Here is a 24,082-nt window from a genome sequence, read left to right on the forward strand (position 1 = left end):
GGGCTTTCAGAAGCAACTCATGATCAGCGTTTGGAAGAGAAAAAAATACTATTGCGCTCTATCACCCGTTTCGTCTCTTAACATTTAGGTTGTAGTGACCAGCATTGCAGTATACATTTTTCTTTCACTAAAGTAATATGGAGTAATGCAACAACTATGGCATAATGTACAGGTATGTCATATCTTCCAAGAGATGGCTCTGGGGAACCTTTAGGGGGTTCAAAGCCCAAAACATGGGATGTCAGCAGACCAGTCAGCATCTTGAAGAGAGCCTAAAAAGTACAGCTACGGTATGGTAGTTTATTAGAAATGCAAACAACATACATGGTTTGACACATTTTACTGGGAACAAATATGATTCAGCGCATCTGTATGCTTGTTCCAATGGAGAAACATTGATAATCTACTCAGAGAGAAGACTAGGAAGATTAATGAATGAATTCAGCACAGACAGTATTTACATTCTCCTTATTCTTGCCCATAGGAATCACATTGAGAAAAACATTCATGGCATTACAAATGTTCTACAGACAATAAATTACCATAAGGGTAAACAGGGATAAATACATGTCGTCATACTCATACTTTATGTAAAAAGTCTATGAATTGATTTAAGAATAAACGTTATGATTTAAGTGTCAAAAGTGTCATGCAAAATAAATTCCAAAACATACAATCTGCTCTTACTAGAACAAAAAAACAAAAAAAACGAATTATAAAAATAAACTCAAGGAGTAATTTTGCTGGTTACACCTTATCCATTACTGATGCAATCATACACAAGTCTACTTTTAGATACAAGATAGATTTTTTTCTTCTTTTAATAACACTTTGGTTTAGATTAAAACAATTTCTATGTGATAAACTGTATAATACATAAACATATTTTAAAATTATGTTAAATGAACTCATAAAAAAACATGGAGAAAGACAACATTCAATTGTTTTTTTTTTCTTTCATCAGAGCTCAATACAATTGTGTAACAGAGAAAAATAACACAATTCATACCAATTTTCTGTACAATATCTACAATTTGTTTTGCTGGTGACAGAAACATACTAGGATCAGGGTATGTGACTGGTGCTCAATGTTCAAATGACAAAGAACGAATTGCTAGAGTTTGTATCCAGGTTCTGGGGCGCGATGCCAGACTTACTGTAGTACGTATTATGTTCAAAGAGCAAGATGACCATCATACATTTTCAACAGCATAAACAGATCTTTGTCTTATCCTACAGCCTTATGCCTGCAATCATTGTAGTTCTCTATAAAAAACCTCACTACTAAGTATATACAAATGGGGCAAAGGCAAGTGATGCTATCTAGAAGAAACTATGTCTAAGCTCATTGTACAAAGCATTTGGGCTATAGATGAGAGCATATGTTGAGATGACAGTCCGTGCCTGATGATCATAGTTTACAAGGACAGAGACAAATTTGTCATACAATGGAGGAATTGTACAATAACATTTGTCTTTCATCTTATTTTTATTTTTTTAATACATGAATTCTCTCCCCTCGATGACTGAGGCCGAAGTGAGGCTCTTGGGCCTGTGTCCCAAAAGGCAATCTAGTCCCTATATAGGGCACTTCTTTTGACCAGAGCCCAAAATTAGGGCACTACAGAGGGTACAGAATGCCACGTCGGACGCAAGGCATCATTGACCTTCTTGTTTTGCCTTTTCAAATTTTACATTCATAGTGCTGCCCAGTGATGCGTTCTAATCTCATACTGGTGTAAACATATACAAAAAATACAATTGAGATTGGAGGGATTAAAAACAACGTAACTAATCTATTTTTCTATGCCACACGACAATGTGAAAACACCACAACCAAGGTTGAACACAATGGACATTTTTTCTATGTTTAAAGAGGGTATAATTTTATCAGATATTTCATTTAGTGCTTTTCCTTATTTTAAAAGAGGTGGGATAGTGCTCTAAGGGAAGTGACACATTTTGCTCAACAAGCCAGTTCAACTCCTTTCGTAGTTGTTACTTTGGACTTACATATAGCACAGGGGGAAAATAAGAATAATTCAGCTGTTGTTCGAGCCAATGGTTTACAACATATTGCCATTGTAAGATGTATTAAAGGCCTGTATTTTGCGTGCATTGGGAAAGCGGTTAACAACTTGATGAGCTTTCTTCAACCGCAGATATGAAAACGGTGCATGGACATGGACAGGGCCAATATGGAACTACTACTCTCTGGTATTTCTGACCTGCATAACAGTAGTCCACAATGCAATGCAGCAATATAAAGGCCTGAATCTCTCTCGTTCAGTACTCCAACTTACTGCTGGCTGTCGTATGTACAAGGGTTGCCTCTAAACTGTTTGTCGGCTTAAGAGGGTTAGAAACATAGCTGCCTTATTACCCAACGACACCTCCATCCTATTAAGGATTAGAAGGGATTTGGACAAAAAACTGAAGTCTTTCAAAATACACATTTTTCAATTCCACACATCAAAACTGACAGCCAAGTCCCGCTGCTCGGGAGCAGATCACTATCCATGAGTTCCAAATAGCAGCCTATTCCCAGAGTGCCATTTGGGACAGACAGTACTTCAAAAAGGCAGATGAACAATGACTAGAATTACCCAATAATTACTGACGACGACAGCACCAATGATAGAAAAAAGGAATCCTAGTAAACCACAACCACTAGCTACATTGATAAAAAGCAACAAGCGTTACTACAGTAAATAACGACCAGAATTATAAAAACCTAGTAGAACTAATATTAAATAGTTGAGAAAGTAAACTGATTTTAAGGGAGGCCCTCCTTCGTAGTCCACTCTAGCAGTCGAAGACCAAATCTCCCCCCCACACTCAGCACCATTTGTGGTCTACCCCCACCACCAAACGCTCCCTATCCTCACCTACGTCCCCTCCCCTGCTTTTAAACGCTGGCTGTTTCAGAAGGTGGTGTAGTCTTTTCCACAGGATTACTACTACTGCTGCTGCTGTTGTCCTGGCGAGCGGGTGATGTGTCCAAACTGGCTGATCGTTCGGGTGCCGTTTTGGCGGCAATAGAGTCTTTGTCGCCAGACCCCCCTGCACTGGCCGGGGAGAGCGTAGTGGGAGCGGAGGAGGGACCTGGGGAGCCCAAGGCTCGCCTGGAGACCTGGTAGGCTGCCAGCAGCTCCTGGATGCGCTCCGGCGTGGGCTCCCACTTCACAAAGCCGGCGGCGTTCTGCAGGAAGATGACCACCGTGCCGTGGACGGCCTTGTAGTACATCTCCTCCCTGAGAGAGATAGAGAGAGCCATTGAAACTCCCTTCATACAAATCAAAATACAGCTACGCTTGTGTCCTCTTTAGGGTGCATCTGGGAGCGTAATTTCCCAAAATACAGCAAAGAGCACTTGGGCAGCCAAGTGAAAACACCAAGCACATTACACTTGTTGGTCCTTTATATCAAATATTGTGCGCTATAGCTTGGAAAATAAACTAAATGTGACTGGGTGACAAAAAAAAAAAAAGACTGTTTCAAGCATCAATAAATTAAGTCTGCGTCATGTTTTTTTTTTCTTCCATGCCATGAGTATCACGATAACGTGACCCTAGTCAGAACAATGGAACCTGCGCTGTTGGACACACTCACTTCTTGCAGATGTGCTGCGAGCCACTGCGGTACTCGTGCTCGAAGGCGGGCACCGACATCTGGTGGCGGCGGAAGGCGCTGGTCTCCATGCGGTGGAGGGCCGGGGTCAGCGGGTCTCGCCACTCCGGGACAAAGATGATGAAGGACAGAGGCTCGCTGGACTTCTCCAGCAGTTTCTATAGGACACATATATTTGTTAAATACACACTCTCCCAGGAATTCAAAAATGAACAGTTCAGTTGAAAGTTAAGCTGGAGTTAAATATTGCTAATTGTCCCCCCTGTTCATGTAGGATGTATGTCCTGCAGATTCTCTAATACAGTCGGTGGGATCTACACAGCACGTGGTATATGGACTCATACCACTTTTGAAGTATAAACACATCAGACAGAATTTGAATGAGGGGTGAACCGTCACTTTAAATGAGTTTAACAAGCAATGAGTAAATTACTAAGGAGGAGCACCTCAAAGTGTGTCACCATGGCATCCATCAGCTCCTCACTGAAGGGAGGGTTGGCCTCAAAGGAGCCACTGGCTGGTGAGAAGTTCAGAAAGGGCCTGGGAGGGCAAAGAACATTTTAGAACAGGCTCAAACTAGAAAACCATAGAAGAACAAATAACTAAAAGTACACAGACCATGTCTGGGTGGTCTCGGTTTAGTTGTGATGGGGTAGACCAGTGTTTCTCACATTGAAACTAGCATTGTAAAATAGACAAAAGTCCCTGGACCAGAGGTTGAAAAACACTGGGATAGAGAACATACATGTATGTTTTAGGATGAGAAGCAAATCTTTTTTTCAGTTTTTTTGTGATTCTAAACCTACCCCCTGGATCCGAAAAAGCCATCTGTGTCGGGGAAGGCAGAGCAGAACTGCTTGAAGTAGGAGTTGAGTGGTGAGGCGAAACACTCAAAGGTCACCCCAAACTGCTTGTTGAGGGCCTCAAAGACAGGCACGGGGAGAGCCCCCTGTAAGCCCGTCCCCTCATTCACCCCGGCACCAAACATCACCTGCACGACAAATAGTGACATCAGCACAATAAAAGATGACGTCAGCACAACAAATGTCAAGTCGTAGCCAGACAGAAAGGATGGCGAGAAAGAGTAACGGGACAGTGATTGTCATCACGATATGGAGGGAAAGTGGACTATAAGAACATCGCCTCTAAACAGATGGCTTCATACTTTGGCAGTGAAGACATTGAAAAAAATATATAGAAAGAGCAGTGAGTCAAAAAGGCATGGGTAGAAGGGGTGAGGGGGAGGTGAAGTAAGGGGGTGAGGGGGAGGTGAAGTAAGGGGTGACGGAGGTGAAGTAAGGGGTGAGGTGAAGTAAGGGGTGAGGGGGAGGTGAATGGAGAGGGGTCTAACCCCTAATTTACCAGGTATCTCTTGATAAGGCACCACACTCGTGACAGGAACTTCTCGAACCTGGGATCGTCGATGGAGCTGTATCGGTATAATAGCTCCTGAAAGAAAGCAGAGAGGAGAGTCATTTAGCAGAGGGCACGCAATGTGCCAGAAGGCAATGCTAGTCAATTATATCCACAACACCTTTACATCCTGGTAGTTTCTCAAACAAGAGAGCAATTCATCTCTCTGGTCATGTTGGACTTCGGATTGCATGCATTACAAACACTCAGTGGTACTGTGCTAGTATCAACACTCAACCAATGACACCCCAGTACTCCTGCATACACTGAATGTACAAAACATTAAGAATACCATATTGGAGTTGACCCCCTTTTCCCCTCAGAACAGACTCAATTCATGGACTCTACAAGGTGTCGAAAGCTTTCCACAGGGATGCTGGCACATGTTGACTCCAATGCTTCCCACAGTTGTGTCAAGCTGAATATCCTTTGGGTGGTGAACCATTCTTGATTCACACAGGAGCTGTTTAGCATGAAAAAACCAACAGTGCTGCAATTCTTGACACAAACCGGTGCGCCTGGTACCTTCCCCGTTCAAAGGCAGTTCAATATTTTGTCTTCCCCTTCACCCTCTGAATGGCAACAATACACAATCCATGTCTCAATTGCCTGAAGGCAAAAAAAAAAAAAAATCCTTCTTTAACCCGTCTCCTCCCCTTCATCTACGCTGATTGAAGTGGATTTAACAAGTGACATCAATAAGGGATCAAAGCTTTCACCTGGATTCACCTGGTCAGTCTGTGTCATGGAAAGAGCAGGTGTTCTTAATGTTTGGTACACTCAGTGTATATTTGTACTTCTATAATATACACATTATCGCTGCTACAACATTACTCACCAGCTTGGTGAAGTAGCTGCGGTTGACCTTGACCATTTCTCCCTTGTAGCGCAGGCAGGCGATGTCGTTCTCAAAGTGTAGCTCCACGCGTGGCTGAGCCGGCGAGGGCAAGGCCAGCCGAATGGGGTAGCAGTATACCAGCCTGTCCTGCACATCTGCTGCCTCTGGGTCTGGGAGAGAATGAGGGATAACAGTAGAACAAAAGTAAGTTAAAAAACAGTAAGAAAAACCACAACACAACCAGTCCATCATGGATATTGAACGGCTTAAATTCAGAGTAAAACCACAATATCAACAACAGACTTTGGGGGGTTTTAAGTTGCTAAATTAGTTGGGCGCAAAGATACTGAATGATTAGAAAGGACATCCCCATTCAGAGTCAATCCATTTCTATGGTTGTGCACCAATGTAATCAATGTGGTCCCCTATGAGTCAATTGGTAAAGCATGGTGCAGAGTGTGAGGCGATTTAGCACGTCTCACCCAACACGTTGCAGTCCTTCAGCAACGTCTGGTGGGCCTGGTGAATGCGTCGCACGTACTCTGCTGAGATGTGGTAAATCTTCGTACAGATCCCCTCCACAGAGTCTTTGGCCACTGCTGCTACGTGGGGACCACACTGTTTCCGCAAGTGCTCCAGACGATCCTGAGGGGGAGGATTTGTTTTGGGATCCGTTTATTTTAACATATACATGTCAGTGTTCATTCCGTTGAGGTGAAATTTATACAGCCACGGATTATTTTGTTGTTGCCACATATACATACAATACACCACACTTCTAAACCACACACACACACACCATGTAGTCTTCTTTACTGGCCGAGTGGTCCCTCCGTAGCCAGTTCATGGTGTCCTCTGCATTCCATTTCACAACCTTTCGGCTGTCTGGTGTGGCGTTTCTACCAGGACATAAGAGACACCAGTCATTCTTCAGCCAAGACAAAGCATTTCAAAGCAAAGTGCCGTTCAACGAGCCAAATCAAGCTCCCATACACATGCTATGTTCAACGAGCCAAATCAAGCTCCCATACACATGCTATGTTCAACGAGCCCAATCAAGCTCCCATACACATGCTATGTTCAACGAGCCCAATCAAGCTCCCATACACATGCTATGTTCAATGAGCCAAATCAAGCTCCCATACACATGCTATGTTCAATGAGCCAAATCAAGCTCCCATACACATGCTATGTTCAACAAGCCCAATCAAGCTCCCATACACATGCTATGTTCAATGAGCCAAATCAAGCTCCCATACACATGCTATGTTCAACAAGCCCAATCAAGCTTTCTTTTCTTTCCAGTAAGACAGTTGGGGAAAGAGAACGGACTGGTTTTGGTTTAGGATCTGAAGCCACAGGTTTCTGATTCAAGTTTATCAGTGGATGCACATATAAATGCTTTCTGTGTGTGATGGCGAGACATGGTGTTGCTTTTTATGTTACGATCTGGATCTTCCAAAGTTGTGGCAAAATGGCTTAAGGACAACAAAGTCAAGGTATTGGAGTGGCCATCACAAAGCCCTAACCTCAATCCTATAGAAAATGTGAGGGCAGAACTGAAAAAGCGTGTGCGAGCAAGGAGGCCTACAGACCTGACTCAGTTACACCAGCTCTGTCAGGAGGAATGGGCCAAAATTGACCCAACTTATTGTGGGAAGCTTGTGGAAGGCCACCCGAAACATTTGACCCAAGTTAAACAATTTAAAGGCAATGCTCCCAAATACTAATTGAGTGTATGTAAACTTCTGACCCACTGGGAATGTGATGAAAGAAATTAAAGCTGAAATAAATCATTCTCTCTACTATTATTCTGACATTTCACATTCTTAAAATAAAGTGGTGATCCTAACTGACCTAAAACAGGGAATTTTTACTTGGATTAAATGTCAGGAATTGTGAAAAACTGAGTGTAAATGTATTTGTTCTGACTTCAACTGTATGTATGTATGTATGTATGTATGTATGTGTGTGTATGTATGCGTGTACAGTGCCTTGCGAAAGTATTTGGCCCCCTTGAACTTTGCGACCTTTTGCCACATTTCAGGCTTCAAACATAAAGATATAAAACTGTATTTTTTTGTGACGAATCAACAACAAGTGGGACACAATCATGAAGTGGAACAACATTTATTGGATATTTCAAACTTTTTTAACAATTCAAAAACTGAAAAATTGGTCGTGCAAAATTATTCAGCCCCTTTACTTTCAGTGCAGCAAACTCTCTCCAGAAGTTCAGTGAGGATCTCTGAATGATCCAATGTTGACCTAAATGACTAATGATGATAAATACAATCCACCTGTGTGTAATCAAGTTTCCGTATAAATGCACCTGCACTGTGATAGTCTCAGAGGTCCGTTAAAAGCGCAGAGAGCATCATGAAGAACAAGGAACACACCAGGCAGGTCCGAGATACTGTTGTGAAGAAGTTTAAAGCCGGATTTGGATACAAAAAGATTTCCCAAGCTTTAAACATCCCAAGGAGCACTGTGCAAGCGATAATATTGAAATGGAAGGAGTATCAGACCACTGCAAATTTACCAAGACCTGGCCGTCCCTCTAAACTTTCAGCTCATACAAGGAGAAGACTGATCAGAGATGCAGCCAAGAGGCCCATGATCACTCTGGATGAACTGCAGAGATCTACAGCTGAGGTGGGAGACTCTGTCCATAGGACAACAATCAGTCGTATATTGCACAAATCTGGCCTTTATGGAAGAGTGGCAAGAAGAAAGCCATTTCTTAAAGATATCCATAAAAGTGTTGTTTAAAGTTTGCCACAAGCCACCTGGGAGACACACCAAACATGTGGAAGAAGGTGCTCTGGTCAGATGAAACCAAAATTGAACTTTTTGGCAACAATGCAAAACGTTATGTTTGGCGTAAAAGCAACACAGCTCATCACCCTGAACACACCATCCCCACTGTCAAACATGGTGGTGGCAGCATCATGGTTTGGGCCTGCTTTTCTTCAGCAGGGACAGGGAAGATGGTTAAAATTGATGGGAAGATGGATGGAGCCAAATACAGGACCATTCTGGAAGAAAACCTTATGGAGTCTGCAAAAGACCTGAGACTGGGACGGAGATTTGTCTTCCAACAAGACAATGATCCAAAACATAAAGCAAAATCTACAATGGAATGGTTCAAAAATAAACATATCCAGGTGTTAGAATGGCCAAGTCAAAGTCCAGACCTGAATCCAATCGAGAATCCGTGGAAAGAACTGAAAACTGCTGTTCACAAATGCTCTCCATCCAACCTCACTGAGCTCGAGCTGTTTTGCAAGGAGGAATGGGAAAAAATTTCAGTCTCTCGATGTGCAAAACTGATAAGAGACATACCCCAAGCGACTTACAGCTGTAATCGCAGCAAAAGGTGGCGCTACAAAGTATTAACTTAAGGGGGCTGAATAATTTTGCACGCCCAATTTTTCAGTTTTTGATTTGTTAAAAAAGTTTGAAATATCCAATAAATGTCGTTCCACTTCATGATTGTGTCCCACTTGTTGTTGATTCTTCACAAAAAAATACAGTTTTATATCTTTATGTTTGAAGCCTGAAATGTGGCAAAAGGTCGCAAAGTTCAAAGGGGCCGAATACTTTCGCAAGGCACTGTATGTGTGTATGTATGTATGTATGCATGTATGCATGTATGTATGTATGTATGTGTGTGTGTATGCATGTATGTATATGTATGTGTGTGTGTGTGTGTATGTATGTGTATGTATGTATGTATGTATGTATGTATGTGTGTGTATGTATGTGTGTGTGTATGTATATGCGTTTATGTGTATTCTAAATTGTTAAGGGAAATACTGTAACGTTATACCAGGAGGTAGTAGTAGCTGGAATTCTTTGAGAGCATCTCTGACTTCATACTCGGAACGATTTCAAAGAATATTAGGTCATATTCAAACGGAATTTGGCCAACTAACTCCAGTGTGCCAGAAACACCTACCTCGAGTCAATCATTTTCTTGGCTGCTTCGGCGTATTTGAATAAGAGCTTTCGGGCCTCCTCTTTGTACTTGATGCGGGACAACCTGGTGTAAGAAATGACAAAGCATGTGGTCAATAAAACTAATTGTTGAAATGAGCCGCTATTGTCCAAATTAACCATAAAAACGGGGTGAATTGTTAAGACGACATTTCAGTGTGTTGACAACGCATACTAAAATGTAAATCAGACAATAGTGCAAAAAGTAAACATTATTTTTGACAACATATCGTATAATTTGACAATATCGCAATATTATTTTTGCGCTTGTTGGCATTACCTGCACCAAAACCCAGTTTTTTTCCATTCATAGCTTGTTCTCTATCTTATTTTTTAAATAGGGAGACAATTTGGTTTCAACACTTATTTCCATGACTGATTAAAACTTGTTTTCTCATGGCTCTCTTGACCCTCTGCAGCAGACATGTGTTTGCAACATCGAATCACAATAAATATTGTATCGGCACTTTCAAAATATCGTATTGTATCATCCCTGGCAATTCCCAGCTCTATCAGACAACATAATTCACAATGAAGACCGGAACGGAATCTAGCCATACCAACCATAGTGAATCAAGTCCATCCCAGGGTAGACTAGAATTGGTATCTAGAGATAAGACCTTGGTTCAAAAAGTACATTTTAAAATATTTTGAATCCATTGAGCATTTGCGTGTCTGATGGGTGGGGTTTGCAGTTGTTGGGACTATTCCATTCGTTCCGTTACACCAGGCATGATCAATCAAGCAAATATTTAACCCTAGGACTAACACAGATTCTCTTTCCCACTGACCTGATGGGGATGTCATTCATGACCTCTCTGAACATGGACGGGGAGATAATGGGGTCACACTCGCTGGGCAGTAGTGGGTCTGGCCCTTTGTCCAGCACCTTGCGCTCCAGCAGCCAGCGGTTGAAGGACTCCCGTGGGGGCTCGATACCTATTAGATAGGGGGAAAATCATTGATTATCAAGGTCAGCCAAGAATAGGAACCCCTGGGTTATGTTCACTAGGGCATGCTTTAGGGAAAACATTAGAATCCATTTCATAATGAAACATGAGAAAAGCAACACCAGGTCAACTTTGGCAAAAAAGGGAGAATAAAAAAAGTCTTAAATGCTAGGACAGCGTAGCTACGACCGACTTTAGGATCAGAATTTACACCTGTTGCATTAACAGGAAGACTAATGGTAGCTAAGTCTGGCGTCAGCAATGCGCCTTCATGAGATTTAATGCTTCATAAGGATGGTTGCTAGGCAGCGCTCGTTAATCGGCTATTACTATTCTCGTGGCAGTTCTAAACATTGTGAGGCATTTCGAGTCAACCACCACCACAGCTGGAAGGATCAATCAATAATTACTGTCGGGATTCATATCACTGAACAATGAAAATATTGGAAGAAAGTAGGCTAGAAAATGTTAGCCAAATTAAGGTGAGTGTTCATGATCTTCGGTCTAGTTATCAGAACATTTTGCAAGCATGTTAGTTAGCTATGTAGCCTACACTATCCTAGTATAACAGGTGGGTTATTTTGCTCTTCACCCTCTTAGTAACCGAGACTATGTCACGACTAAAAGCCCTAGACTTGTCTGATAATCAACATGATTTTGTTTGACTGAATCTCAGTCTGTATATTTGGTTATTTGATCTCTGCCTAGGGAAACAAGTGGTGGCAGCTCACCTTTTTCAAATCAAATGTATTTATAAAGCCATTCGTACATCAGCTGATATCTCAAAGTTCCTGTACAGAAACCCAGCCTAAAACCCCAAACAGCAAGCAATGCAGGTGTAGAAGCACGGTGGCTAAGAAAAACTCCCTAGAAAGGCCAAAACCTTGGAAGAAACCTAGAGAGGAACCAGGCTATGTGGGGAGGCCAGCCTCTTCTGGCTGTGTCCTGGGTGTAGATTATAACAGTTTGTTTGTTTGTCAATATGTGATCAGACACATTCAACATGCTATGTAGCATAAATCAAGTGTATTATATTGTTATTGACTCACGTATAGGTAACTCGAAAAGCCCAGAGGTTATGAAATATGAAAACTAGGCTCACATCCTTTTGAAAATATAGATATTTTCTTCATATATCATGAAAGAAGATCGTCCCAATTGAACACCCTACCCCTGCTCCCTACTAGGTGTAAAATCCAGTCTCAATTTAACACCCTAGGTGTAAAATCCAGTCTCAATTTAACACCCTAGGTGTCAAATCCAGTCTCAATTTAACACCCTAGGTGTAAAATCCAGTCTCAATTTAACACCCTAGGTGTCAAATCCAGTCTCAATTTAACACCCTACTAGGTGTAAAATCCAGTCTCAATTTAACACCCTACTAGGTGTAAAATCTTGTCTCAATTTAAGACCCTACGCCTGCTCACTCAAATCTACACCCAGGTGTAGCAACAAGTCAAATGTTTAGGTCCGGCATAGAGCGCATTTTACACTGGACGTATCGTTACCACCGACTGGTGCAACCGGCCCCTGGGTTGTGTTCACTAGGGCATGCATTAGGGAAAACATTTGAATCCATTTCATAATGGAGAATAAGTGTTGCTTATATGAAAAGTTCAGCTAGTCCGTCGCCGTTTCAGTCCGTGGTCTTCCGTTCGGTGCCTAATGAACATGACCCGGGGCTAGAGTGAAAACCTGCCCACCCTGCTGCACTCCAGTAGCAGGGGTGGAGGAGTGACCACAATGGCTTTGAAAATATTGTCAGCGCTGTTTCAGACAGACACTTAATGCTCACCTAGAAAGTAAACGTCTAGCTGCCTAATGGGGATACACCTCGAAAAGTAAGACTTTATGGTAACAAAAGCAAGAAATAAAAGGTTTAAAAAAGATATATATATATATATAGTTTGACTTGACAATTGCAGTTGCATGGGTAATGTACCTTCTCGTTGGTAGCAGAGCTCGTGGTAGTGCTGCCGTAGCTTGGTGGTGAGCTGGGCACGTTGGAGCTCCATCTCTGGGTGGGGCGGTAGATGGTTGGCAGGGGGTCGCTCTCTGATCACTGCGTTCGTCTGAACATCCAGGTCCCAGTATATTCTACCACAGGATCGATATAACTGGTTATTTCAACTTGACAGAACTGTATTATAAAGTTACGGTGCTACATAAAATCCAAAACAAGACCCGCCTGCCCTGTATATTGCAGAGATCACACAATTGTGAACTGTGGGTGCACTATAGGCTATACAAATTAGGGATGTGTACATTTCCCTTTTAAGACGATTCAATACGTATCTAGATACATGGGCTCTGATACGATACAGGAACGGTATATTTAAGTTTGAAGGGATTCGGTTTGATTGGAGAACGAATCAGTGCGAGTCGTTTCAACGCATAAACACAATCATTTTCAAAATTAAAATCTGCTGCTGATGGAACTCACGAGCTGACTTGTCTGTCTGTGTGTGTGAATGACACGTCTATGGTGTATACTATGTAGTCACCTCATCTGAGTCATAGGGGAGACTAGGCAACTACCACTATCAGATTAGGGCAATGTAGCCTGTTCTTTTGTTTCCCCCACTTTGGTTCTGAAATCACCATCGGCCACTAATGAACTTGTCATTTTTGTTGATTGTGTTTGAGCTTGTAATGTGTCAACATTTATCATTTACAAATCAGCTATGACATAGCCAATGAATATATAGCATAACTTTGGATTTCAACACATCTCAAAATCGAATGGTTTTGACCTTTTAGAGAGCTTATTTTCTCCTACCGCTTTGGCCATGCAGTGCGCCTCGCAAAAGTGATTCCTCGTAATGAAATGATCAACTTTACACTGTATATCAAAACATCACACTGACTGTTGGGCTGCCGAGTGGCGCAGCAGTCTAAAGCACTGCATCTCAGTGCCAGAGGAGTCACTACAGACCCTGGTTCGATACCAGGCTGTATCACAACCGGCCGTGATTGGGAGTCCCATAGGGCGGCGCACAATTGGCCCAGCGTCGTTAGGGCGTGGCCGGGGTAGACAGTCATTGTAAATAAGAATTTGTTCACAACTGACTAGCCTAGTTAAATAAAGGTTAAATACAAAATTGTTTAAAGCCAAACGTACAAAACTTTTGCTGATAGTGAACCTGAACAATCAAAATATCTATTGTTTCCGGTAGCTTACTTTTATTCCGGTAAAACACACATTTTCAACAGCGCATAGATAATAACCTAGCAAATTACATACGTAATTACAAATTACGTACATACTCAACTAATGAAGCCTAAAATCGAGCAAGCCATTTTAGCATTTTAATGCTTATGGTGCCGCACAGATGTGCAAGATCAGGAAGAGGCCACCCACCATATGTTGGTCAGCACGCCAAGCTGGACACAGTGCCCAGTTTGACTAGGCTACTGATATTCCCTCGGGTTGTTCGGCATGCAAAATGACTTGTAGATCAATGACTGTCAACACAGTTTCATGCTTAGATCGACACTGAAGGAGAGGAAGCATCAGTTGTCACAGTAGATTAGGTATTTTCGGAATGAAGAAAGTAATATGAGCAAAACATTTTAGTGAATCAGCGGTTTGTAATGTTTGAATACTTTTTATGACCAATGCATGGATCGGTTTGGGGTCCACGGACCAATGTAGTTGTATCTTAAACATCTGAATCTGGACCAATGCATATAGGTGAATCGTTACATCCCCAATATAAATATTTACAGACATGAGCAGATCAACATATGTTACAGCAGGACCCCCACTGCAACGCGTTTCGACCAAAAAGGTCTTCCTCAGGCAGTGTCCATGAGATGTCTACCTAAGAGGTCTTCCTCAGGCAGTGTCCATGAGATGTCTACCTAAGAGGTCTTCCTCAGGCAGTGTCCATGAGATGTCTAGTGTCCATAAGAGAGGTCTTCTCAGGCAGTGTCCATGAGATGTCTACCTAAGAGGTCTTCCTCAGGCAGTGTCCATGAGATGTCTACCTAAGAGGTCTTCCTCAGGCAGTGTCCATGAGATGTCTACCTAAGAGGTCTTCCTCAGGCAGTGTCCATGAGATGTCTACCTAAGAGGTCTTCCTCAGGCAGTGTCCATGAGATGTCTACCTAAGAGGTCTTCCTCAGGCAGTGTCCATGCGATGTCTACCTAAGAGGTCGACCGATTATGATCTTTCAACGCCGATACCGATTATTGGAGGACCCAAAAAAAAGCAGATACCGATTAAATACACATGACAATTACAACAAAACTGAATGAACAATGAACACTTATTTTAACTTAATATAATACATAAATAAAATCTATTTAGTCTCAAATAAATAATGAAACGTTAAATTTGGTTTAAATAATGCAAAAACACAGTGTTGGAGAAGAAAGTAAAAGTGCAAAATGTGCCATGTAAAAAAGTTAACGTTTAAGTTCCTTGGTCAGAACATATGAAAGCTGGTGGTTCAATATTCACAGTTCTTCAATATTCAAAGTTAACAAGTTTTAGGTTGTAGTTTTTATAGGAATTATGACGAGTCAACTATTTCTCTCTATACAATTTGTATTTCATATACCTTTGATTATTGGATGGTCTAACAGGCACTCCCAGCCTAATCTCGGGAGTTGATAGGCTCGAAGTCATAAACAGCGCTGTGATTCAAGCATTGCTAAGAACTGCTGGCAAACGCAGTAAAGTTTGAATTAATGCTTACGAGCCTGCTGCTGCCTTCCACCGCTCAGTCAGACTGCTCTATCAAATCATAGACTTAATTATAATAAACACAGAAATACGAGCCTTCGGTCATTAATATGGTCAAATCCGGAAACTATAATTTCGAAACAAAACCTTTATTCTTTCAGTAAAATACGGAACAATTACGTATTTTATTAAATGGGTAGCAACCCCAAGTCTAAATATTGCTGTTACATTGCACAACCTTCAATTTTATGTAAAATTCTGGCAAATTCGTTCGCAACGAGCCAGGCAGCCCAAACTGTTGCATATACCCTGACTCTGCGTGCAATGAACCCAAGAGAAGTGACACAATTTACCTGGTTAATATTGCCTGCTAACATGAATTAAATATACAGGTTTAAATAAATATACTTCTCTGTATTGATTTTAAGAAAAGCATTGATGTTTATGGTTAGGTACATTCGTGCAACGATTGTGCTTTTGTTAACCCATCACCCGTTTTGCAAAGTAGGCTGTGATTCGATGAACAGGCACCGCATTGATTATATGCAACGCAGGACAAGCTAGTTAGCCTAGTAATATCAACCATGTGTAGTTAACTAGTAATTATGTGAAGATTCATTGTTTTTTTACAAGGTAAGTTTAAATGCTAGCTAGCAACTGACCTTGGCTCCTGCTGCACTCGCGTAACAGGTGGTCAGCCTGCCACACAGTATCCTCGTGGAATGTAATGTAATCGGCCATAATCAGCGTCCAAAAATACTGATTGTTATGAAAACTTCTGCCTAATTAAAATCAGCCATGCCGATTAATCGGTTGACCTCTAGTCTACATATCAATTCCAGCGATTGTGATGTGGCTGTACTCACACGCTGGGACGGTATGGGGCTGGGGCAGGCATAGAGTGCTGCCCTGGCTTGTCTTCTGTGCCTGTGGTAGAGTTCCATGGCTTAGCCCCGGGGGTAATGGGTGAGATGGGAACTATCGGGGTAGTTGGGGTTACAGGTACCTCAATCTGTCAATGACACAGTAACATATCGGATTAGACTGACAATTAAGACAGTGGAAATATTCAAATACATGTATGAAACAATCTACAGAGACAACGGACTCCAGTAAATTCCAGTAAAACATGAATTTCGTCATGTCAGGCAAGACAGCACTGCGTCGTCTAATAGATAAGCTTGAAAGTGAATCACATTGGTAAAAAAGCGTGAAAATTGTCACGCTTGTATAATTTTACGGCATTGAAGTTGTAAGAAACGTGTTCTTCTCAATGACTCACCTTGGACCTCTTGAAGCTGTTAGGACCCCCCTGGGCGGTCTCCTCCGACAGGCGTCTCTTGCGTTGCCCGTTGCCCACGCCGGCGTCGCCCGTTCCCTCGGCTGGGGCAGCGTTCAAACCCAGCGGGTCAGACTAAGAAAGACAGAAACAAACAGACAAGCCGCCAAGTTAGGAGCAGAACAGGAAAACAAGACAAGTGATGTCGATATAATAAAAGGAGGTTCAGCCAAGCTCCATCAAGAGACAAAAGAGGACGTGAGGTACTTGGAACAGAACTTGAGAAGGATAATTATCCCCTCTGTCCCAAACAGCGGTTGGCATCCAATTATTGTTGCATTACCGCCACCTACTAGACTACAACTCCCATATACTTTGCTTGAAAAAACAAAAAACAAATACCCTACCATCGAACACCACACTAACAAACAACCCCCCCTCCCACTAATTAAATGTATGTATTCCTACCTCGTGCCAACAACCTGAAAGGATGGGACACCACCACTTAACACGCCCTGTAACGCTTCTGATGTCAAGTCACGCACATCCAAATACCTCTGCAGCTGCCACCACAACCTCAATGTCTGTGACTTACGTTCCATCCCTGCAGTACAATTGATAACCATTGCTTTAAATTCTAAAAATCCAATCTCACTGAAACATACATCACTTGTTGTTTTTTTCCCTCTGTACTGGTACAGATCTACTACTCACACCGCTCATCTCAGGATCCCGCTCATCTCAGGACCCTTGTACAGGATAAATTATATATCCTAACATCGCTTTGTTGGGCAAAGACTAAACATCAAAACTAAAAAGAACAGACAACGACTCTTCAGTTTCACCACACACGCTACCCTGTCTGCGTCTCACCAAACGACGAGCATAAACACCGGGAATCTTCCCCTTCAGTTGGTCAACTTTTACATTTACTGCTACCCCAGTTCACTCCTTCAATGGCACCCTTTTCTTGAGTGAAACAATTCACATTTCTTGCCCCCATTCATTTAACACTGACCGCCTTTCCCCTCTGACTAGCAGAAACAAACAATAATCACAAGACCACTTTAGGTTACCCTCACCGATTCCACAGTACTCAACTCTGTTTTCATCCACCCTGAAACCACAAATAGATCAGCCAAAAGGCAAGGGTCCACTTTTTCCAAAATCTTCAACCCTACTGTCACAGACTCATCTTTACCTGACCCTGGGTGCAAGCCTCGGGCTTTGAAAACTTCACCACACCTACCACCTCCGATACATCGACCTCATTCACTTCCATTTTTCCTCCTGTCTTCAGATCACTCTGCTTACACTTTCTACCATTCTTCTTTAACAAACCATCTCCCTTTTCCCCACCATTTTTAACCAACTCAAGCTCACAGTCGTCCGCCCCCTCTCTGACCTCCTCTGCCTCTCTTTTTCCCCTCAATTCCTCCTCCGTATTCCAAGTATAAATACATCTTGTTCTTGCTTTCTCAAGGGACGCCATTTAACCGGCTGTCACAATCTCCGTACAATCAGCACGAACCCCTCGGGATGTCGCGCTCAACAGTGCATCCCACGTATACATAAAAAAAAAAACATGTTTTATTTATTTAACCTTTATTTAACTAGGCAAGTCAGTTAAGAACAAATTCTTATTTATGATGATGGCCTACCCCGGCCAAACCCGGACGACTATGGAACAATTGTGCGCCGCCCTATGGGACTCCCAATCACAACCGGATGTGATGCAGCCTGGAAAGGACCTGCTTCGTCTTGATGTTTTCCTTCATCAAAAGTTACAGCAACACTTTTCCATTTTCAAACAAGCACGCTCTTCCAACAACCCATCTGTCACAAAACAAACAGTGAAACCCATTTTTCACTCACAATGACATCATGCTGCCCCAGGACTGGCATCTCCCACAGCGACTGATTGGTGAAGCGGTTGAACCAGTAGGGCCTGTTCTCCCGCTTGCTCCAGCATTTCGACCAGCCTGCCTGGACGAGTTCGTCTGCACAAACAGGAAAGGTGTCAGAAATGTCTAATCTATCTCCATTCAGTTGCATGTCACCATAGACGGAGCCAGCAATCTTTCCTTCATCAGCACTGATCTCAAGACAAGGCCTAATTTATACCCTACATATATACACATAGGATACCCATTTTTGGTAGTTTACTTGCATTTCCTACTTAGGGTATACATTAGGTTTTAAAATAATTATGAATGCTTGGTAAGCAGAGCGGAAAGCTGAGTTACGCCATATATATATATCACCAGGGCTATCTTCAGTGCTGGACTTGGGCAGGAGAACCAGCACCTCAAATGTTTTACTGCTTCAGCTCCTGTTCCACATATAGAATATAATCTCAAAAGTATTGTGGAGCTGCTACACCTAAATATAAACAACACCAGCACCCAAAATGAGTACATGCACCTATTTTAGTCCAAGTCAAGCACTGGCTATCTTACCTGGCAACTCTGGCATTGGTTTGCTGGTTGAAGGTGAGACAGGAGACCCCTGTGTGGCAGAGCCTGTGGGAGACATCACCATAGAGGTGTCCACCTTCCCTGTTGTGTGATTCTCACTTGTCATCTCTCCTCATCTGTCCTGTCCTGAAAATAAAAGGTAGCATATTAGAAAAAGGGGTATTCAGTTCACATTGCCAGGTAAAAATACTGTGTATGCTACTTTATTTTATGACACAACACTGTCTAAATAATTAATATTATTTTATGTGATCAAATGTAAACATGTCCCACAATCTCCAAGGTAACCGAGTGGTGATTGGACATGCTTTCCCGAAATATGACAATCAAGCCAGTTTTAATCCTCCTGGCATTTTGAAAACCAGACCCTAATGGACATTTCTTGCAGTCTGGTGTGAATGGTAGCCTACTACTACTACTCATTAATTCCCTAAATGATAAGACTCATCCCAGAGCCGTAGTGTGTTTTGCAGTAGCAAAAATAACAGTTGCTCGCCCGAGACGGTTGAACATTTAACAGTGAAACGTTAAATGAACGCATGATTAGTCTACAGTAGCGAGCTAGAATGTGTTGTGCTTGCACAAGGTTTTATTGCCAACATTGTGCAGACAAGATACCATAATATCCGGATAGATAGTCCCTAAGAACGACAGTCCCTAAGAGCTTAACTAGCTAGCTAACTAGTTAAGCTAACACGAATGTGTTACGTACGGGACATGTAGCTAGTAGCTAGCTACACCTATGCCTTTTAGCTACGTGGTTCATGATTTATTTAAATGTGATTTAGATAGAACATTCCAAATTGACATCTTGGAGATGCGTTTTCTATCTTTTGTCGTTGATAACACAAATGGGCAAAAGAAGGACACGCATGCGCCTGCTACACCGCCCACCCCAGTTTGAGCTGCCCGAAAACAAACACGGAGGAGGAGGGGAAGCCGCTGGATAGCTGCGCTACACAACAAAAGGCAACGGCATCATCTCGGGAACCTAGGCGGGGGATACGTGGAATAAACATTTAATATACGGTAGGATACTGTACGAAACAGGGTTAATGAGACATAAAAAGGACGAGAGTTAGTAAGACTACCCGTGTATACTGTCAAAATAGAGAATGGAGGCGTATCTGACCTCCTTATTTCAAACACATACACAATTTTGGGCGCGCACTTTGGTTAAGACAAGATGGCGCGCGCGCTCTCGACTCATAGCCACTGCACCCCTTGCAGGCAATATTGTTTGTTTATTTCGTGCAATGACAATGCGTGCATTTTGAGTAGATAATATGATACCCCGCATATTCCACCACCTGCCCATGCCCTTGCTGTAGCGCTAAATTGGTTATTCCCCTTACCTTGTAGAGGTTTGTTGAGAACCCTGTATAGGCTTTGCTCTATTCAATCCGTACCCGCCTCCGCCTCTCCCTCCCCACCTTCTCCGCCATCTTGTATCGGGGACTCGGGCCTTGGTATTGCGCACGCGCCAGTTTAGTTGTCATTTCAGGATAACGTTGTCATTGAGAAGTAGCCATATGTAGAAGGGCATTTGTAGGTAGGCATACAGAAATAGTTATTCACAACGTCGCTTGTGAAAGTAATCATGCAAAAACACATTTGCAAACTCGTCTGAACTATTTAACCAGTAATAACTTCGATGGCATGTTTTGTGCTGTGCCTACTTTTCCCATTGATAGCCTTCAGCTACATGCTCATTAGTCTATGTATTTATTCTCATATTATTAGAACACTTTATTATGCCTGTGTGATAGGTCTGTTATTTATGTATGTGAAGAATAATAAATGAACAACTTTCAATTCATGTTGCTGTTCTGTCTCTTATTATGTGTGCACTGAATGGTAAATATTATACAAAATAATATACATGTTATAAAAATATAAACATATTTTGGGTCTTGGGAAAGTAGAAGTTGTAGTCCTGAAAACTGGAAGTTACCTCTGATTTGTTCAGACATTACCTATGGGGCAAATTAATGGGGAAAGAATGGAGTTTTGGGATAAACAATGAAAATAAGTTCTGAATTTAAAATGCTTAGGAGATCTTATGTTTTGTTTTATGGGATAATATCAGTCAGTTAACTTGACCTTTATGAATTATGAAGCCTTTATGTGCTTGTTTTGATTACATAAATGCTTCAATGCATAGAAAGTGACAGTAGATGATGAAGATTATCTCACAGAACAAAACGTATACAATCTCCTAAGCCTGTGTTTACCACAGACCTTATTTTCGGCATTTATCCAAAAACCCAACTAATCATTGCGGAGTTAGTGCCTACAAAATGACTCCATTTCTATTTAAAAGGTTTCTAACAACCAACGCTATCTGTGCCTTGCACATGATCTCAATAAATAGCTTTTTATGATAGTTACTGTGTTTCAGGTGTGACTGGGTTGTTTGAAATGTGTAGGAATACAGGGTTACATAAACGTCCCGTTTTCAGGACCCCGTCTTTCAAAGATCATTCTGAAAAATCCAAATAACTTCACAGATCTTCATTGTAAAGGGTTTAAACACTGTTTCCCATGCTTGTTCAATGAACCATAAGCAATTAATGAACATGCACCTGCGGAACGGTCGTTTATAACAGCTTACAGACGGTAGGCAATTAAGGTCAAGGTTATGAACACTTAGGACACTAAAAAGGCCTTTCAACTGACTCTGTAAAACACCAAAAGAAAGCTCATCGGCGTGAACGTGCCTTAGGCATGCTGCAAGGGGTTATGAGGACTGCAGATGTAGCCAGGGCAATAAATTGCAATGAGATGCCCAAGACAGCGCTACAGGGAGACAGGACGGACACTGATCATCCTCGCAGTGGCAGACCACGTGTAACAACACCTGCACAGGATCGGTGCATCCAAACATCACACAGGTACAGGATGGCAACAACAACTGCCAGAGATACACCAGGAACACACAATCCCTCCATCAGTGCTCAGACTGTCCACAATCGGCTGAGAGAGGCTGGACTGAGGGTTTGTAGGCCTGTTGTAAGGCAGGTCCTCACCAGACATCACTGGCAAAAACGTTGCCTATGGACACAAACCCACCATCGCTGGACCAGACAGGACTGGCAAAAAGTGCACTTCACTGACGAGTTTTGTCTCACCAGGGGTGATGGTCGGATTCACATTTATTGTTGAATGAATGAGAGTTACACCGAGGCTTGTTCTCTGGAGCGGGATCGATTGGAGGTGGAGGGTCCGTCATGGTCTGTGGCGGTGTTGGACAGCATCATCGGACTGAGCTTGTGGTCATTGCAGGCAATCTCAACGCTGTGCATTACAGGGAAGACATCCTCCTCCCTCATGTGGTACCCTTCCTGCAGGCTCATCCTGACATGACCCTCCAGCATGACAATGCCACCAGCCATACTGCTCGTTCTGTGCGTGATTTCCTGCAAGACAGGAATGTAAGGGTTCTGCCATGGCTAGCGAAAAGCCCGGATCTCAATCCCATTGAGCATGTCTGGGACCTGTTGGATCAGAGGGTGAGGGCTAGGGCCATTCCCCCCAGAAATGTCTGTGAACTTGCAGGTGCCTTGGTGGAAGAGTTGGGTAACATCTCACAGCAAGAACTGGCAAATCTGGTGCAGTCCACGAGGAGGAGATGCACTGCAGTACTTAATGCAGCTGGTGGCCACACCAGATACTGACTGTTACTTTTGAGTTTTACCCCCCCCCCCCCCCTTTGTTCAGGGACACATTATTCAATTTCTGTTAGTCACATGTCTGTGGAACTTGTTCAGTTTATGTCTTAGTTGTTGAATCTTGTTATGTTCATACAAACATTTACACATGTTAAGTTTGCTGAAAATTAACGCAGTTGACAGTGAGAGAACATTTTTTTTTTTTGCTGAGCTAATGATATTGTACAACAGGTCAGGAGAAAAGTCATGTCTCACTTGTTGACCATAAATGATGTCATCACTGACATCTGGTGATGTATGGATGATCTGTTCTTCTATGGCCATTAAAGGTGTTACACCTAGAAACCCTCCCCTATGCGGAAGCTATGTGAATTGCAACAGCACTAGGCTGCATTCACAACACATCTCCCCCTCCCCTGCATTCCATAAAATGGTGAACTCTCGCTTTAAAATCAAAATTGGTTTTAATTAAACATTTCTATTTCAAAACGCGATTTAGATGGTACAATGATTCCCTACACTATTCATTGATTGTTTTCTCACATAAACTGAAATTGAGCGAAAAGTGTAGAATTTTAGCAACCAGGAAATGACAGAGCAATTTCTACATTGGTGACTTGACCCGATTTCCACTAGATAACACAACCACAAAGTCAAAACAGCATTCCCATTTTGACAACACATGCCACTTCGGCGGGAGAAATCAATAGGTGAATATCAGAGCAAATCACAACACTGGTGGGTAAATAATACTCTGAAACACTATCATTACACTATTACTACAGATATACTGTATTATGGCCATTTTCTGAAATTACAATGCAAAAATTCACCCATCACATTTTAAGCTGTAGTCTACAATTGGTGCAGAAGCCTCACGCCATATACTTAATTTAAAAAATATATCCTCCCATTTCTCTGAACAGCTCTTTTATGTTGTGTTTTTTATACGTCAAATAAGTGGGCTGAGCCATCATTGTGGCACGGAGTCGGGAACCACTATGATCTGTGTGGTCCAGAGACTTAAATGGCACTTAACGCAGTGAACCAACCCTGGCCCTGCTGCTCCCAATTTGCTCAGTGCATTCCTGCACAGTTCAGGAGTCTTGTGCAAATGAACATGTGGCATGGCAT

At 42.3% G+C, this 24,082-nt stretch overlaps 1 protein-coding gene across 1 annotated transcript; it reads right to left on the reverse strand.

Moving 5' to 3' along the window:
• Positions 1-286: 286 nt before the first annotated feature.
• Positions 287-20,738, reverse strand: pcif1 (phosphorylated CTD interacting factor 1). The gene is made up of 16 exons (XM_029684983.2): positions 20,633-20,738; positions 19,260-19,403; positions 18,676-18,800; positions 16,804-16,935; positions 16,388-16,533; positions 12,773-12,927; positions 10,672-10,819; positions 9,843-9,926; positions 6,681-6,780; positions 6,364-6,526; positions 5,882-6,051; positions 4,993-5,079; positions 4,437-4,621; positions 4,077-4,170; positions 3,613-3,788; positions 287-3,254 (listed from the first exon to the last, which is right to left on the reverse strand). Exons 2-16 carry the CDS (start codon positions 19,381-19,383, stop codon positions 2,909-2,911), a joined length of 2,235 nt encoding a protein of 744 aa, XP_029540843.1. The 5' UTR covers positions 19,384-19,403; positions 20,633-20,738; the 3' UTR covers positions 287-2,908.
• Positions 20,739-24,082: the final 3,344 nt, after the last annotated feature.

The sequence above is a fragment of the Oncorhynchus nerka genome, linkage group LG2 (assembly GCF_034236695.1).
Source record: "Oncorhynchus nerka isolate Pitt River linkage group LG2, Oner_Uvic_2.0, whole genome shotgun sequence".
NCBI lineage: Eukaryota > Metazoa > Chordata > Actinopteri > Salmoniformes > Salmonidae > Oncorhynchus > Oncorhynchus nerka.

Excerpts from the sequence above, each read along its gene's own strand:
- pcif1 (XM_029684983.2), bottom strand. The coding sequence starts at position 19,383 with ATGACAAGTGAGAATCACACAACAGGGAAGGTGGACACCTCTATGGTG. Across the intron at positions 10,820-12,772 it reads GCTCTGCTACCAACGAGAAG|GTATCGAGCCCCCACGGGAG; the intron begins GTACATTACCCA and ends CCTATCTAATAG. Across the intron at positions 3,255-3,612 it reads TCGCAGCACATCTGCAAGAA|GGAGGAGATGTACTACAAGG; the intron begins GTGAGTGTGTCC and ends TATCTCTCTCAG.